The 18,342-nt window shown below is 38.7% G+C and overlaps 5 protein-coding genes across 5 annotated transcripts; 2 read left to right on the top strand and 3 right to left on the bottom strand.

The window, feature by feature from the left end:
• Positions 1-104: 104 nt before the first annotated feature.
• Positions 105-3,137, bottom strand: LOC117622842 (SWI/SNF complex component SNF12 homolog). Its single transcript, XM_034353619.1, has 3 exons — positions 2,967-3,137; positions 886-2,741; positions 105-434 (listed from the first exon to the last, which is right to left on the bottom strand). Exons 2-3 carry the CDS (start codon positions 2,448-2,450, stop codon positions 362-364), a joined length of 1,638 nt encoding a protein of 545 aa, XP_034209510.1. The 5' UTR covers positions 2,451-2,741; positions 2,967-3,137; the 3' UTR covers positions 105-361.
• Positions 3,138-3,255: 118 nt separating this feature from the next.
• LOC117623375 (60S ribosomal protein L17-2-like) lies at positions 3,256-5,505 on the top strand. The gene is made up of 7 exons (XM_034354326.1): positions 3,256-3,366; positions 3,462-3,498; positions 3,610-3,650; positions 3,890-4,120; positions 4,219-4,321; positions 4,429-4,496; positions 5,173-5,505. Exons 1-7 carry the CDS (start codon positions 3,364-3,366, stop codon positions 5,239-5,241), a joined length of 552 nt encoding a protein of 183 aa, XP_034210217.1. The 5' UTR covers positions 3,256-3,363; the 3' UTR covers positions 5,242-5,505.
• Positions 5,506-6,429: 924 nt separating this feature from the next.
• LOC117623048 (F-box/kelch-repeat protein At3g27150) lies at positions 6,430-9,095 on the bottom strand. The gene is made up of 2 exons (XM_034353892.1): positions 8,693-9,095; positions 6,430-7,978 (listed from the first exon to the last, which is right to left on the bottom strand). The coding sequence occupies exon 2, from the start codon at positions 7,925-7,927 to the stop codon at positions 6,587-6,589; it is 1,341 nt and encodes a 446-aa protein (XP_034209783.1). The 5' UTR covers positions 7,928-7,978; positions 8,693-9,095; the 3' UTR covers positions 6,430-6,586.
• A 3,664-nt stretch (positions 9,096-12,759) lies between these two features.
• LOC117623627 (30S ribosomal protein S21, chloroplastic) lies at positions 12,760-14,112 on the top strand. Its single transcript, XM_034354682.1, has 2 exons — positions 12,760-13,278; positions 13,705-14,112. Exons 1-2 carry the CDS (start codon positions 12,860-12,862, stop codon positions 13,814-13,816), a joined length of 531 nt encoding a protein of 176 aa, XP_034210573.1. The 5' UTR covers positions 12,760-12,859; the 3' UTR covers positions 13,817-14,112.
• Positions 14,113-14,418: 306 nt separating this feature from the next.
• LOC117623626 (uncharacterized protein At4g15970-like) lies at positions 14,419-15,615 on the bottom strand. Its single transcript, XM_034354681.1, has 3 exons — positions 15,444-15,615; positions 15,007-15,360; positions 14,419-14,924 (listed from the first exon to the last, which is right to left on the bottom strand). Exons 1-3 carry the CDS (start codon positions 15,558-15,560, stop codon positions 14,445-14,447), a joined length of 951 nt encoding a protein of 316 aa, XP_034210572.1. The 5' UTR covers positions 15,561-15,615; the 3' UTR covers positions 14,419-14,444.
• Between the last annotated feature and the right edge of the window lie 2,727 nt (positions 15,616-18,342).

Genomic DNA, 18,342 nt, shown 5'->3' with positions numbered 1-18,342 from the left:
GAGCAGATTTTAAAGCTTTTAAGAATCCCATTGTTATATTGATTTCACTTTCAGACATTAAACAGAAAACGAAACAAAAGAAAGGAGGATTCAAGCAGCAAACATAATTTGTAAGTTAAAGTGGAGCATAGATAAATAAAACTGTATCTAACATGTTTGTACATTAACCATAATCAGCAGAGCAAGTACATGGAAAATTTAATGGTTAAACAAAACAAGCTATATATATTTTGCCTAAGTTCAATGCGCGACCAGCATCCTCCCCATCCTACAATCAATAGAAAAGGCAATCGTATATCCTCCTACATCTGCTAAAGAATACAAAGGTTGGCACCCCCATCAAGAGCTCAACAGTCTCCTTTCACATGCTTCCAGGAGCATCACTTCCTGCAACTGGCTTACGGTTCAAATAGCGAATAACAGCATCTTCAACCCTGTAAGAATCACCAAAACAAGATTCAATAAGTAGTTCAATTTTGTTAACCACATGTTGAAGTATGCGCTCATCCATGAGTATGTTTACCAAATGAAATATAGTAAACCAGACATCTGTGATCTTTGACCGTGAACACACGTTAGTGATGCAACAACCTTAATGATTACCGGCAATGATCTAGTGGGGGCCGAATCAATTAATGCAGCATCTAACCAAATAAATGAAAGGAACATCCAACATCACAATAATACCCAGCAAGCGGTTATATTGGAAGGAACAATTTAGCATAATTATCAAAATAGTGAATCAAAAGCTTTGTTTCCATCAAGTCAATCATGACCAGCAAATATTTGTCTGTATGAATGTGTGTACCTAGAAACAGCAATGATAAACCTTTGAAATGCAGATAAAGTGCGAACAATAAATTATGACAAAAGTGATAAGCTTACCATGGTTGGTGGAAAAAATCTGATCGTCGCTCTTTCTCAGCACTGCGGCTCGCTACTCCAGCCACAAGCTTTAAATCTTTGTTTTGAGATTCTATCAATGTATTGATAAATTCTACAGGTGATTGACTAAACCCAAGGAAAAAAGCTCGCCTGCGACGATGCTCATGGATTTTTCTTATAGCTGCACATATTGCTTCATCACAGGTATCAATCTCTTTGTTCTTCTCCGAGTTGGCCAAAAGAGCAGACAATTCCCTTTGAATTGGAAAGGGCACGTCAACCAACACATCATAACATGCAGTTCCAGCCGGACTATTCCCTGAAAGCTTTATCTTATGTTCCAAATGTATAGGTTGTGGGGGGAACAAATGCTGAGATATCTTCTGCGATACCATGGTGAATTTCATCTTTTCTTCCCCGAATACTTTCTGAAGAGGTGGATCACAGTTAAAGAAAGAGGGGTCATTTTGGTTCTGCAATTTCCTAGCCTTCACATAGTGCCAGATTGAAGCTATTATTCTAGGACGGGTTTCGACCTCAATACCAAGAACTTCCATCAAGGGTTGCGAAAGCTTAAACTTCTCTGGTGCATAATTCATTTCCAAGCGTATATTCACAGTAAATTCTTTGTCCCCTTTTCTCTTCACCTCAAATCCCTCATGTGGTGCAGGCGATCTAGCATTTTCCCACATAATGATATGATTCTCAGGATATAGTCTCTGGTCCAAAGAAATGGTTACTCTCTTGAAGAAAGATGAGAACTTCGGATAAAAGGGATTTGATTTCTGGACCACTCCAGGCTGATCAGGATCAACACCATCCTCCAAGATCCTCCCAACTATCTTCAGAGTCCAAGTAGGGGGCTCAGCATTTGGCTTCTTTGGAATTGTGCGAATCTGATTGGCAAAAGTGTTAAAAACATAAATGCGCAGCGTTTTCTGAATGCAAGGAGGGCTTTTAAGGGCCTCTTGGATGTCAACTTTCTTTCTCGCAAGAGCAGCATCAACACGAGCCTCAAACTCGAGCAGCTGGGTGTACAAAGCAGATTCGGGCAGAATGGTGGCTACTTTGTCTTGTAGCTGTTTATCAGGAAGTTTCTGCTTCTTTTTGCGAGCTGCAGGTGTGAGTTCCATGGTTCTCATAGGTGACATCATGTTTGTAGGAGAAACACTAGGAGGGCGCACTGGAGGTTTTTGAGGGAAACGCTTGAGGCTTGCATTTCCAGGTGTGGAAAAGGAGGGTGAAGACGACCCTAAATTCCCAATGCCAGCTGCTTGGTTCTGGTTAAGGGATAGCGCCTGAGCTTGTAACTGAGCTTGGAATTGGGCGTGAGCCTGTTGAGCTTGAGCTTGGGCATGTGCTTGAGCTTTTGACTGAGCATGGGCAATAGCCTGAGCTTGGGAGAGCTGGAATTGAGCTTGGAAACCAGCTCCGATTTGTGCTTGAGCTTGTGATTGTGGAAATGTAGGGTTTGTTGGCATAGATTGGGCTACCATCCCGGCATTGCCAAAGGGCGATGAAGAGGCTCCAAGATTCTTAGATGGATTATTATTGTTCATAGACATAGCTGACTCTAAACAGAAAAAAGATCTAAAACCAGCAAAATTCTAACTTCCCATACACATAATCTCAAAAAGCCGTCATAACATCAAAACCCCACAAAGAAGACAGTACATATACGTTATACAAATATAACTTAAAGCCATTTCCACCAAGATCTTAAAACCCAGGAAAAGAACATAGATGAAACTGAAACCCGCTCAAATTCAAACCTCTAAGAGTCATTTCCAAGTAACAGAGCAGAAGGCAGAGGACCCAAATCCATGAAATGCCCAATTTTGTAGGAGAACAAAACCCTAATTCAAGAAATGGCAATCAGACCATACGTTGACATGAAGAACCAAAAACCATAATTCTACAGGAGGGTTTCGACATAAATATTGAATCAGAGATGCATCTTCTTGTATAAACAGATAACAAGGAAAACAATTTCAAGGATAATTGGTAGCAGAGAATACCAAGAAATTTATGAGGAAATAAAGAGAGAGCGAAGAAAATGAAGGGATTTAAGCAATTCTTACAGAGTAGTAGAAGAAGTCCAGAGCTTTCCAGAGTATAGCAAAGCTGGTTTGCTTTCCTCCACCTGACACACGATGTCACCAGACGAGTGAGCTGCAACACTAGCGCTATGCTATGTTTGATTTCGCTCTATTTTTTCTTCTCCTACTTTCCTTGTCCTATATTAACGAATTTTTTTTTCATTTAGTTTTTTTTTCAAGTTGAGCGAAAGGTTGAACGACACGTGTCCAATCGCATTGACGGGCCTCCCTCAAAACCCAAAAGCCCAGCCCACGCCTTTTAACTGGTTTTCGCATTAAAGCCTTTAAACCCTAGAAGGTCTTGGAGTTTCGCTCCAATTCGCCCCTGACCTCCCCCCCGCTCGTAGACTGCTCCTCCTTCTGCCGCCGATCAACAGCAATGGTAAATCTCTCGCACACGCAAATACAAGTTTTTGTAGTGAAAAATTACGAATTTATTAATTAATCTTGATCAGTTTTTTCACTTGAATGATGTAGGTGAAGTACTCGAGGGAGCCTGATAATCCAACCAAGTGTAAGCATTTTTTTGTTTTAATTTACCCAATCGTATATTCTATATTTTGATTGTAACTTTCATTCGTATTGATTTTATTTATTTATAACTATTTTGTACATTTTACCACAGCCTGCAAAGCCAGGGGCTCGGATCTAAGAGTTCATTTCAAGGTATAATCTGTGGATTAAGTGCAAGTTTTAGTTTTTCTGATTGAGTACTAATTTCAACCGTAAATTTCCACATCTGGTGGGTTTTTGGCATTTTTAAGGTTGAAGATTCTGATGAATCTTGGTTTTTCTTTGTTGACATTAAGATACAATTTTTTAGCTTACGAGTAGCAATGAATTTAGCTTGTGGTATGCTTAGACTGACTTGATTGTTATAATTTGGATTTGTTAATCTGTTTTAGAACACGAGAGAGACAGCCCATGCCATCCGGAAAATGCAGTTGGGAAAGGCCAAAAGTTACTTGGAAGATGTTTTGGCTCACAAGCAAGCCATTCCCTTCCGCCGCTTTTGCCGTGGTGTTGGTCGTACTGCTCAGGCGAAGAACCGCCAGTCGAATGGTCAAGGACGCTGGCCGGTTAAGTCTGCTAATTTCATTCTTGATTTGCTCAAGAATGCTGAGAGCAATGCTGAAGTAAATGATTCTCCTTTGCTGCCCTGGTTTTCTCATCTTTGATCGTTCTTTTATATTTTAGCTGCGACCACAAACATATCTGTTTTCCTTTTGTGTAGGTGAAAGGGCTGGATGTGGATTCACTTTATGTCTCTCACATCCAGGTCAACCAGGCTCAGAAACAGAGACGCCGCACATATCGTGCTCATGGAAGAATAAATCGTGAGCTTGCTTTTCTTTTTCTTTTTCTGATTTGAGTGGTTACTTTCTCTGTGTGATTGTTCTTTAATAATGTTCGTCTGGACATTATTTTAATCTATCTTTTGCAGCTTATATGTCATCTCCCTGCCATATCGAGTTGGTTTTGTCAGAGAAAGAAGAGCCAGTGAAGAAAGAGGTAATCTACAGCTTCATTGTCTGATTACTAAAGGATCAGTTATAAAGGAAAACCAAAATTTGAGATTAGTGCAATCCAGCCTGTACATCTAACAGATGTGTCATGTGTGGCATTGCTTAGATATGTGAATTTTGCAGGCAGCTTCATTGTCTGGTTATCATTCTGAGAATAGTTCAATGTGAATAGGATCCTTTCATCTTAATATACAGAATTTGAACTCCAAAGTTGGTGGCACAACATAACTCTGAAAAGAAAAGTAGACCATTAGTTGAAACCATTAGAATGCTCATTTTAGTATTTAGGATAAATGGCGAAGCATTTCCAGATGGTGTCATAAGTTTCACATTTGAAATATATCAAAGCTTAGGATGTATGTGTCCTAGCAACAAAGCCCTCTGGTCGCAAGAGTCCTATAGTTTAGCCCCATTTCCAGTCTTTTTTTTGCTACATCTGCTCAACAAAAGAGACGCAGCAGATGGCTGCAATCTGAATAAACTAATCAAAAGATGATTGACTGATGTCATCTTGTTATTCAGATTTAAAAGAATTGCCATTTGTCATGCTTCCCTAAAGAAATGAGTTCAATGGAATTTCCTGAATTAATTTAATGTGGTGGATGATGTTACTGGATTGTTTATCAAATTTGAATTTTCTGCTAATTGCGCCTATTTTGCAGCCTGAAACTCAATTGGCTCCCAGGAAATCAAGGAAAGGCCAAGCACTACACAGCGGTGCTTCTTCTTGAGTTGTTTGGTTTAAAGAGTTTATGGTCATTCATATCCTAGATCATCCACTCTATCTTTTCCTAGAATGTCTCAGTTTTCAGATATCTGTTATTTGTAGTTGAGAATTCTGTCACCGAATATTTGTTCAACAATTTTGCTTTTCAGTGTCTGGGTGAGACTTTAAGCCTTTCTTTTTCTGAGTAGAATAATTTTCTATTGGGAATTTGTAGTGATTTCGAAAATTGAAGCTAATTAATTAATGAGAAGTTTGGTTTTCTTGAGAAGGTCAGAAGTTTGGTTTTCTTGAGAAGTCTCTCTCTCTCTCTCTCTCTCTCTCTCTCTCTCTCTCTCTCTCCACCTAGAAAGCCTCTCCATTGCCTCTACGTTATTGCTAAAGATGAAGGTTTTGTAGAGTTGCTTTTTAGATTTCGTGGCCTCTTGAAGAGAGTAAATAAGTTTTCGACACATGTGACTCGTGAGGATGACATCAAAGATGTTCTGTTCTATCACAGTCTTGAGAGCTTCTTCTGGTTCCTATATTATTCCTTTTTCTTTCTTTCCCCAAAAAGAAATGTTTTTTTTTCAGTCAAGTCAACATGCTTTTTATATCTACCCCCAATGCTTCTGTGCTTGCAAAGTTGACACTAAATGCTCTTTATGTGATGGATACTCATACATAACCATGCCATCATCAGCTTTGTTAATAGCTCAGTGGTACTTTTGTGGTAAACAACTAAGTGCTTTGCTATCATGATGCTTGGAATTTATTTTCCTTTTGCAAAGCAGTTCAACTTTACTAATAACACTAATTAATGACATTCTGATTCCATTTCACTAATCTTCTTCGGTAGGTCATAGAAATTCTGTCGGGTCTTTTTTCAAATTTTTTTGTTTAAACAAGCGATATTGGGCTATGAGCTCCTTACCTGTTGGGAAATTTGAACATGTGACCTTGGGCGTAGAGTAATTGCTCTTAAACGCTTGAGCTACAAGCTCCGTACTTGTTAGGTCAATCTTTGAACCCATGTTAATTGTTAAGCATCAAATTCGAGACTTATATTAGTTGATCATTGCTCATATGATGGATAATATAAAGGTTAACCATGTTGTTGTGTTGGAGACACAAGAAAAGGTAAAATCAGAAAGCTCCATTAGATTACCCCAAGTGTTATATTATATATCACAAGGTTCAGACTTGGGAGGCACACACTTAATAATAATAATAATACAACAGACACTGGAAAATAAGATGAAACTCACACACACTCACTAGGTTCTGGTCATCATGGCAAAGCCTTACTTAAATACACCATAACAAACGGGAAGATAGATTCTTTTAAGGAAAATGTAAGCTTCAACGCTTGTTCAAGCAGCCATCACGGAGCAATTAACGATGAAGCGGGTAGGGTGGGTGTGGCCATGTTCAAGAACTTGCCATTGCAATTCCTCAGCATTTGGATCAGGGCAGCAAGTGCATATGCGGGCAGGGCCGGCGAACTCATTTGATGAAGATTGGATGACAAGCAGCTCATCTCCCAGGGACTTAAACGCGATGCCCCATCCAGAAGTAGCATCAGCTCTCACTGGGACAACTCCCAACTTCTTCCATGACTTGCTTTTCTTCAAATACACCTTGAGCTCATTTGTGGAAGTTTCAAGAGAATAGAGCTGGTTGGCCAGTACTGCAATAAGAGGTGGTGATGGGTTATTTAGATTTGCCCAATCAGCTTCCAGCATGTCTGGGATGAGATCCCATGTGTTCTTCTCCACATCAAAGGCTTCAACACACTTAAGATCATTTCCATCCCAGTCTTTCCCTCCAATCACAAAAAACTTGTTAGCCAAGTAACAGCCAGAGCAATTCCTCCTCTTTCTCTTCATATCTGGAAGGGGTTCCCAAGATTTAGTGTTCGGATTGTATCTCTCAGCAGAATTCATGGCTTTCCATCCACTTGCAATTCCAACTCCACCGGCTACATACCCATAGGAACCACATGAGGCAGAGGCAAACATACATCTTGGATTGATCATACAAGGACCCTTGGACCACTGGTTTGCTTCCATGTCATACCTCCAAACAACAACACCCTCCATCTCTTTCCCAGATACAATCAGATGGGTCCCTACACAAAGAGACTCCCTATCGCCGGTTGTGAAGCATGTATCAGACGGTAAGATTGGGAGCTTCCTGCAAGACCTGAATTGCCTATCAAATTCCCACCATGTATCCTCCCCATAATGTGACACAAAAACTGAGGGCTCTTTAATCCCAAGTTCAGTCCTAATCTTGTAGAGCTCACCACTCTTCAAAAGCGCCAAGAAGCGCTTGTTTACAGAACAAAAGTTATGGTACTTTGATCTAGGCACCCTGGCCAAGATCAAAGCCTCCACTTCATCAATGAGGGGAGGAATAGCATAATCTGCATCCTGGGGTTTAAATGGTGCAGTTCCAAAGGAACCGGAACCACCAACATCAAGCCTGTGCTGCTGGGAAGGCAATCCATGGCAGCTCAGGCCCTCAACTCTAGGATTAGTCTCAGATAGTATCCTAACCTTTTCTGGTGGGGTAGTATGTGAACTAACCCCAAAACTAGTAGTGGAGTGATCTCCAACATTACTCGCAAGTACCCATTTCTTACAACTCACTACATTAAAAAACTCCCTGCTTTCTTCTTCAGTGCCCACCATTTGTTTTTCGTTTGACATTGATCAGAAACCCTTCCTTCAAACCTTGAAAATCTCTGTGATTTCAGAAAACTGGAGAATTATATCAAAGAAATGATCAGCAACTGCTGTACCGCATGTACTAATCATATCATCAATTAAAAATTTATGCATAAGAAAGCAATAAAAATCAAATGACAGGACCAAAACATATGGAAAGGAACACAGAGAGAGAGAGAGAGAGAGAGAGAGAGAGACGACAATGCAGTGGGCTGATACTGACTGAACTAGAACAAACAACACTGTCGACAATAATTTTCTTAAGGAAGGAGAATCTGATTCACTGAGGCCAGAATAACTAGCTTCTTTTAGGGGTGCTTGGAAAGATACCAAATTCACAGATATAAGAAAATGAGACCCCAATTAATCAATTACAGTTGTTATGCTTGGAATAGATCAAGGTTGAAGAGTTGACTTGAAACAAAACTGCCTCACAAACATAAAGTATAATGACCTAGCAATATGAGCAGTAGGTCAAAAACCACTTGTGCAGAGGTAACATCAAAAACTAAGAAGATAACTAGATATACATAACATGATATCCTTTTAATATAATTACCCCCACATGAAAATTTAAGTCGAAATATAATACATATACATACATAAAACTAGCTTAAGTTTAGCAGAATGGAAATTAAAAACAGATACAACAACTACATAACTGCAGAGAGATCGTAGCCAATGAAAAATTTAATAAAATAAAATAGGGAGAGAGAGAGAGAGAGAGAGAGAGAGAGAGAGAAGTACCAGGGAGTCAAAGTCAAAGCAAGAAGTAAAGACCCGGTTATAGACTCAGCAGGTGAAAATCAAAGAAGAAGAAGAAGAAAGAAATCAAAGGTGGTCTGCAAAATTAGTCTCTAAGGCACAAACTTTAAATTTGTGAGGAAGGGGGGTTGCAACAGAAGAAAACCAAGAGTTTGAAGCAGAGGAGGAGAGAGAAGATAGAGAAATGGAAGGGAGGCCATTAAAGCACAGAGAAGAATATCGATGAGAGTGGAAGAGCAAACACCCTTGTAGTACTACTAGTAGTACTGGTGTGTGGCAATGGAGAAATAGTTCCACTTGAAGTTGAAGGCTTCCCATTTGCCGAGCTTAAAGCTTAGTTCAGTAAGCTCATTGCTGTAGGGATTAAAATACACCAAGAATATTATTTTTATTATCATCACTGTCAAAGGCACATTACCACCACCAAGATTTTGGAGAGAGAGAGAGAGAGAGTTTTTATTGTTTGGTTATTTTTCTATTCTGGTTGAGTAGGAAAGCCAGTCATTTCTCTTTTTAAAGGTTGGAAATATAGTATTATATGTAGGGATTTTTAGGTTGTTCACGCGCTTCTAATTAAACATGTGTTAGCAATAGTTGTTCACGAATATAAATGAGAATTTGTCAATCGTTAATGCGTTATTATGACTAATTTACATTAAGTGATTATTAATCGTTAAACATGTATTAGCTACAATTGTTCACACACATAAATGATTCATTGGAACAAAAAAAATATAACCGCCTTAGTGAGTACTTAGCTGAGCCGTGGAACTAAAAAGCGCCTTCAGATTCGCACACATGTGCTATCATAATTGCATAAGTAGGCATTGCTCTAATGATGTTTATTGTTAAATTGTTCACTTGGATACTCTAAACTCTTTCTTATTTTACTCTTTAAATTTCATCAGACAACTTCAGATATGATACAGACTGAATCTTTATGGAAAATTTCACGTACGTATGGGTCAAGTAATAACTTGGAAAATTTGATTCCAAAAATGAATGTCATTTTTTTAAATTTTTTTTAAAAAAAAATTATGGGGAGATTGGTTACTCTTACCACCAACGCCAGGGCAAACCCACAACCAAGCCTAAATGACTTACGTGTGACACCCAACACTCAGCTGTCACCGGTATGGATTTATGTAAGGTATGAATTTATGTAGGAAATTACAGATCGTGCACCAATAAGGACTGTTGACAGTAGGACTCAAACACTGATGGAGTTACACAAAGTATAAGGACCTTCCCAACTAAACCAACCTTGTTGGCAAAATGAATGTCATCTTTAAGTACTTGTTCTACAATAAAATAAGATAAAGGAATTTTGGACCGAATATATTTCTTCTTTCCTTTATAAAGTCACCTTGGTGCTTGCTATTTGCAGTTGAAAAGTAGGAAGTTCATCATGCACTCCTTATTGTAGCATGGTATGGATGAATGTGAGGAGCTATTTATAGAATCAGCTACAGCTACAGTTACCTTAATTGCTTTATTGCTGTCTTTATCCCAGTAAGTGATTAAGATGAATAAACCATAATTAAGCAAAAAGGAGTAAGGATCGTATCCAGATATATGCTGATGTGCTCTCCATAATCACTCTCTTACACTGTTTTTAGTTTTAATTAATTGTATAAATTTGGAGACGTTGGTCTAGAATCTACATCAATGAGCATGCAACACCAATTAAACCAAATAATACTTAATTAAGATTTGTAATTAGGCAACCCAAGAAAGAAGAACATTAATTGGAATATTTCTAGGACCATTACACCAGTCCTAGTCGGATTGTACACATCAAGAATATCGATAAAGCTAATTAGTACTACTATTTCCCCATCTTATTATTATTTTAATTTAATTAATCCCCACCAGTTGCTGAGAAGAAGATGCCACTGCCAGTCTGCCAGTCTTCCAGTTTTCCAGTCTGCCACTGCCAGGCCCCAACCAAACAAACCTATCAAAGTGGATATCCATCTATTCTTTAATCAAAGGTTTTGTGTTGTCTCTCCACTGATTAGTGTAATGGGATTTACCTTTCCTATTATATAATCCAGTTTCAGAGTCATAATCGCATAGGTTAGCATTTTTGTTCCAAAGGTTGTATTGTTATCATGAACATATATAAATATGAGAAAAAGCAAACCATGGTATTGGCTGCAGCAGAGGCAAGCCTAATCAGCTTTCAGCCCTTGAATTTTTAAGGAAAAAGCAAGAAAAGGAAAGCCATAATCATCAGCAACCCAGTTCCGATTAATACAACACTAATTACACTTTTCATTGGCTTAACCTATATATTAGCACTATGTATATTAGAGTTGTTTAGAATATCACTACGCCAACAGAAAAAAAAAAAAAAACAAACAAAGAGTAAGATATTAATTCGTTATTCATTCATGCATTTCTTCCATTGTTGCATCACAAAACACAAATCGCTCAGCATTGAGCTCAGCGCATGCTGAGGATGCCTCTTTGAAAAGCAACCGTCTGATTTTGCTTTTTTTGAGAGCACCAAATACTTACTAACGTGGCCTCCATAATCCATAATATATGCCAATCATTAGGAAAATGAGAATTAAAGCTTCAACATCTATATAAAGTTTATTATTAATAATATTATAGAGTCTAGTATATAGGCTATAGGTTGGGAGATGGAGAATAGACAGACGCACCGTAACAACAAAGACCTTCTGATGTTGTGGAAGTTTTGGACTACTTGAGAGCACCAAAATTCAAGCCCATTCCTTGAGCCCAAACATATGGATAAGCATGAGAGAAAACCCAATAGTTCATCACTTTAGGAAGTTGACCCATTCCCTTAGTAAACTAATCCATCACCCTAGGAAGGCCCAAATGACCAAGAAAATATCTGAAAGTCTCCAGCACACGACTGGAGACAAAACCATGACAAAAGCCAAAAGCCACTCATTTCTGCAGGCTGCTTGGAATCTCCAGCACATGGCCAAAAACAAATCCCAACATAAGCCATCAAAAAACCAAAGGATACTCGAACAAAACACCCTTCAAACCAGCGCCCTTACCCATTTCTTTCTCCCACCAGCTCTTGCCATGGAAGAGAGAAAGAAAGAAGGTGAGGAGGTAGCCAAAAATGGGAGTTCATTACTGAAGCAGCTGCAGGAAAGCCTTAGAGCTCCCAAAAATATTGTCTTTGTGTGTTTGGACAGAGGAATATTTCACAAAATGGGATTAGTCAAAGGAAGAGAAGAGAAATGAAAAGGGAGACTTGGCAAAATTAGAGAGAACCAACTAAGGTTTTCTTGGGAATAAGGAGCTTTCAGCGACTATAAAAAGGGAGGCACCTTCTACCCACCAAAACAACTCAAAAAAGGGCAAGCAACCCATATCCAGCGAGCAAACTTCTTCTCTCATTTTCTCATATGGCAAGCCATTTCAGAGTTTAACCAAGCTTTTGTCAGCTTGTCGGAAAATTGCTCAAACTACCCACTTATTGTCTCTCTCTTTCTCTCTCTCTCTTGCTAAAGTTATGAATGCTCAGCTCCCATGCCACAAGCTTCTCATGCTAAACCAAGAATTTATCTGTAAGCGACTGTTGGTTTCATTGGTGAAGAAGCCTAAGGTGTTTCCTAAGGCTCAGCTACCCTTTCGAAACACTCTTGGGGTTTGATCTTTGAACTCAGACTCAAGTGGCAATTTCATACATTTGGCTCTTTACAGCAACCCAGGGCCATTAGTAGCTGAGGAGACGAAAAAGCCCCTATAAGAATTTATAACTTAAGTGATTAAAAGTATTTATCCATGCATTGGAGGTCTTAGGTTCAATTCCTCCTTCCCTTAATATGGCACAAAACATTACGGTCACTTTTTTGAACTGGGGCTCTACAGTGTCAGGTCTAACTCCAAAGTGATTGACTAGGACTTACGGTCCAAGTTTGAAGTCCATCAAACACATTGGTGTATCATGCAAATCGACAGGACCAATTTCTTCAAACCAGGCCCAACTCTATCAGGCTAATCTCATACTCAAACCCACTTAGAGTCTTGGACCACTCTGTCTATCCTATTCCTCCCAAAAAAAAAAAAAAAAAAGGAAAAAAAAAACTGGAAAAGAAGATAACACCAAAATCAGAAGGTCGACAAGTCTTAGCACTCCAATCAACAAAGTAATCCATGGCTGCCTCATCCTCTCTCTGCAACTTGTTCTCCTTCCTCAATCCCTCAAAGCTACCATCACAACCCAAAACCCCACCAACCCAGCTCCCTATTTTACAGACCCAGAAGACCAGAGATGGGGTGGCCCCACTGATCGCTCAAGGGGGTCCCTCTGCATATGGCCCTTCTTCTTCTTCTGTAGAGTCTGTGATATGCCCCTCTCTGGCTTATGCCAACACCCTCTTCTTTAAGTCGGCCTACAATGTGCAAGTTATTGTGGACGACAACGAACCCGAGGAGAGGCTGCTTAACAGGTTCAGGAGAGAGGTCATGAGGGCCGGTGTTATTCAAGAAACTAAGAGGAGGAGGTACTTTGAGAATAAGCAGGACGAGAAGAAGCGCAGGACGCGTGACGCTGCTAAGCGCAACAAAAGAAGGTCTCTTTTACTTCTGGGCTTTTTCCTGCTTTTCGTCACATTTCTTTTTTTGGTTGCTCGGGAAATTGAGGAAATAGGAAAGAGTGGAAGGGAAGTTGATTATTCTCATTTTTTATGATTGTTTGGTAGCTTTAGTTTAGATAATTGAATTTAAATTAAGATACAAATGTTCAACCTTTGAAATCGAGAGAAAAAAAGATTTGAACTTTATGCATTGTAGCTGAGAAGAACATGTCATATCTTTGCTCTGTGAACCAATGTAAAATGTGTTTTGTAATTTTTGAATGTGGGTTCTTTAATCCCTAACAATCCAATCGTTGTGTGTGTAAAACATATGACTAACAAATTACAGACAGACTTGAATGACTTCTTTTGATTAGTCTCCCCCATGGAAAATGATTATTGAATGCTCGTGTCTTTTATCAGCCGGCGTCCCTTTTCAAGACCTTTTCAGCAGAAGCCAGAAGTCCCTGAAACCAAAAAGAGCGATGATGACGGCGATAACTGGGATCTACCTCAAGGAGACATACCCTATTGATCACATTCTGTGCATCCTTTGATTTGTAGGAATATCCACCCTTGGTGTAGAGAGGCTTTGGTCCATGTAAGTTGCATAAGAGTTGTATTCAGTTCTTCCATTGACTTCAAGCAAAATCTGTTTTCTATCTTAATTTTTATAATGTTATGATACTTCATTCGTGCTTCTGTATGGGGATAATATGTGTTAATTGTGATGCTTTTATCTGGCTAATTTTGTTGCCGCCTTTTTCCCCATGTATATGCCAAATTGCAAGCTTCCATCATTGAAGCTTAAATAAAAGATAAATTCAAGAACTCTCTGTTGCTGCTTCCAAGTTCTGAAGTACTTGGTATGTGATGTGAAAACATGTGTATGGAGCACTAGAAAAGTTCAAATAGATAAATTCTGTAGCCTTCATTCTTAGTTTTACATAAGTTTCTCACTTTTTTTTTTTTTTTTTCTCTTTTTACTCTCAACCATAGAAGCCTAGCATTATGGAGAAATACTTGATAAATACTGATCCCTGCTCCCCTTACGTAATTGTGAAAATAATGGAATCCTCGTTGCATATAAGAATTGAATCCAGAATTTTAATCATGATTAATTCTCTGCAAGTAAACTGAATGTAGCAGCAATAAGCAAATTCTTATTGGATGCATTTGTCTGGGGCTCGCCATGAAGACAATGTCCCCAAGCTATTATTTGATGATTGTCCTGTGAAGTTGTTCCAATCATCTAGGACAAGCTTTAGATCATGGACCTTACTTTCAGTCTTTTCACAGCAGTTTGCTTGCATGGTATAAACTTCACTATTGTTCTGAAGTGGCTGACAAAATCCACCAAAATAAGCATTATCAAGAAATTTTATGCGCATTCCATGCATTTCCATAATCTCCTGTTCTGTTGCAATCTCACAGAGAGATTCAAAAGGAGTGTCGGGGTATAGGACCCCGACCAATTTCAAGTAGTTGAAGAATTCGACTGATATATCATTTGATTTCACATAAAAGAGCCCCCTATCCTGTTTATTGCTTCCATATTTCAGTTCGAGACCGCATGGAATTGTGACTTCATCTTGGGGGTTGAAGTGTGGTATTGGGTTTCTGAACCACTTAACATCCACCACCTGCAGCCAAGTTAAGTTTCAATTACGATCTGCATGATCCAATCTTGATTTCAACCGTCACACAAGGAACAAGAAACCTTACTGTGAAAACAAGATTGTAGCCTAGTTGAAGCACTTTATGTAGCAGGTCATGTCTATCCCGACTGTGCTTGTGAAGTTGCTCTCCGGTAGGAGGTTTCGATACTCCAATTGGTGTGAGCTGGAAGCAATGGGGATGCAGGGACTTGCAGTACTGAAATGCTTGCCTGCCTACAGTGACAATGATCAAGTGATTCAAGAGCCATTTGGTCTCTTGGCCAATCCGAAAGCTCTCTAGGAAGAGATCAAGAACAGAGCCAGTACCAGTCCAGGCTTCCTCAACAATGGTAAGTATGATCGTTCTGTCTGCCATCGATGCTCTTCTCAAAACTTCCACCAACTCTGCGCTTTCTGGGTTCTAGTAACAAAATCATTCATCCACCAGTATTATATCACGTGGACGGATTAATGAAAGAGAAATAATTAATAAGAAGCATATACCGTTTGAAAATTGAGAAGCGATACGTCGTGGGTGGTTCCAATTGGTTGAGAAGAATTTTTCAAAAGTATGCATAGGAGCACTGAGCTGAAAAGGCTATTAGAGGAAGATACCGACATTGTTTCATATCTCTCAGTCGACGGAGGGACATTGGAGATCCCATAGAATTTTTCCATACACAATAATGCCGGAATTAAAGGTGATATGATATAGAAATCCATTCTTGCAAATCTTTACCTAAAATAATCATTTGTATTAAAAAAGAACGAGTAAGCTTTTAAAACTGTCTCTCTGATGCGTAGAATTAGATGGACCTAATAAATACTGTAGTAACCTTATATAGGAAGTGGATTCATTACATTTTAGACATTGTCCTATACCAATTTTCTCACTTGGTGCATTGATGGTAGGGTTCCGAGAAAATCTACCTTATCTCTAGCTGTATACAAACATTTTCCTCACGTAACGTTCCCGAGAGTTAGACACATAACTGTATACAAGTGGTGAGACCCAAGAATCGCTCGAGAAATATTAATTATAGCAGATCATGGATAAGGTCACCGAGCTAAAACAATTGATGCTCACATTTCAAATCTACCGCAAAATTGTGAAGAAAATGGTGTTGTGGGATCCTGTAGAGTCATAAATGTAGCAACTTGTTAGCCATGAGAATGAGATATCTCCAAATCCTAGAGATTGTTTGTATGCAGAAATATGGAGTGATCCTCCAAATGGAAAATTGTATTCCCAGAGATCTTCGCCTGGTTGAATCTCATGAAGGGCAAGACAAAGAAGAGAACAGATTTACCATAAAACTAACATTAATACTAATAGTTTGAAATCACCGGTTAAAATGTGTTTGATTGATTGGTTAATTAGTGATGATTTCACTAATTTTCTAGAGGACCGACCTACTAATTTTCTATTTAAACACCCAACGCTAGCTCTGTTTTTAAACCAGAAAAGTGCACACCAAGAAACAGACACTTTTTCTACACTCATTTACGACCAAAGTTTAGTTTTCTCTCATCATGTCGGAGTCCAATGCCAATACTGGTTTCATGGTTAGTGTCGTTTATTTCCCTGTTCTTAATTTCCAAGTTTTTTGTTTTTTTTGTTTTTTTAAATTTTTTTTCAAAAATGGTTTTGTAGACTTGTGAATTGAAATTGGATACCCGTTCCCCTGGATGGCATAAGACCATGACCAAAGTTTTGAAGAATGTCAGTGGTAAGCATGCTTGTTTCCCATATACTATATACAAATTATGTGAGTTAGGTCAGTTGGTCAGGGTAGTGATTCGGCCCCCAAAATTTGAGTCCTTCTCATATATTATACATTAGAGTAGTTTAGACTATCGCTTGTATAAAAAATAAAAAAACTAATACTATTGTTTTTTATCACTTAATTCAATTTTGATTATAATTATTGAAGGAGTATCTTATACCATTGATGCACAAGCCGGAATAGCATGTGTTTCGGGGACGGTGGATCCGAGCACCCTTCTGACGTTATTTGCAAAAGCAGGGAAGCATGCACAGCTGCTGAGGGTTCATTCTGGACAACATTATCACTTCTCTGGTGTCAAACCTGTTGTTGACACTTACAACACACATGGAAATGGTTATGGGACTAATTACGATCGCACTCAGGATAGAACCCTTGCAACAACAACAGCGCACCACGTACACCACTACCATCGGCCGCAGCCGCGGCCGGAAGACTCCCAATGCTCCATTCTCTGATCACTCAATAATGACCTTAATTTAAAACGCAAAATGTAACATTATAGGATGCTTGGTTTTTTGGTTTCTACTACTTGTGTATGGAATTTTTGTTTTTCCCTTCTTCCCAATTTTGAAGGGCATGTTAGGGAGTTCATATTTTGCGATTTCTCCGGTTTTTAGAGGAGAATAATGTAGAATCATAATGGACATTATATTTGAATCTGAACTAAGTTCTCACTTTTTTGGGGTTTTTGTTGTTGTTGTTATTTCTTTTAATTTCAAGTCAAATGAATTCCCTCACACATAAGACTAGTTTGGTGCTGCTTCCAAGTTTTGCATTTTTTGGGATGGGATGTGAAGACATGTGTACGCAAATGGAGCACTAGAATAGTTCCTTTCTTGTATATATTTTGATGCTAAATACTAAGGTCTCACTTGACTCCTCTGTGATGGTGTCAGCTATACAAAGACGATGCTATGATATGTCTATACTGGGAAGATTCAAGAATCTATGAAGATATTAAGACCCTATTGCTTCAGGTGCCGGAGTCTTGTTTCAGTTTATTCCTAGAGAAGCCAATTGCGTTGCGCATAGACTGGCTAGACTTGGTTGTGTGAAGAGAGGTCGTTGATTTGGGTAGAAGTGCTCCTGATTTTATTCAAGACGCCCTTATGTTTGATTGTATGAGTCCCCCGTCTTGTTTCTTAATAAATCAATTCTCGAGGTTTGATTAAAAACAAAATACTAAGGTTTCAATTTAATTTATTTAGTTTTTAATCTTTTCACCAAAAGATATACTAAGGTCTCAATACGAAGCTGATCCAACCATAAAATCCTGCGTAAAAACATTTATTAGGTGAATTAATTCTCTATAGGCAAATTCTTACCCATTATGCATTTTGTGAAGGGCTCTTCATGAAGACAATAGTATGCAAATCTAGGATAAGCTTGGGATCACGGACCTCACTTTCAATACTTTCACCGCAGTTGGCTTGCATGTCATATGCCTCATCGTTATAGTCTTATTGTGGCTGACAAAAACATTTCATTAATCTCGTTTTTTATTTATAAACTATGATCTCACTCACAGAGATATTCAAAGAGAAAACGTTATTAAGCATTACATAATTTACAATAAAATTCGATGAAAGTGTTATCAATCTTTAGGAAGGGAC

The sequence above is a fragment of the Prunus dulcis genome, chromosome 3, assembly GCF_902201215.1.
Source record: "Prunus dulcis chromosome 3, ALMONDv2, whole genome shotgun sequence".
NCBI lineage: Eukaryota > Viridiplantae > Streptophyta > Magnoliopsida > Rosales > Rosaceae > Prunus > Prunus dulcis.
This window is presented reverse-complemented; position numbering and strand designations above follow the sequence as displayed.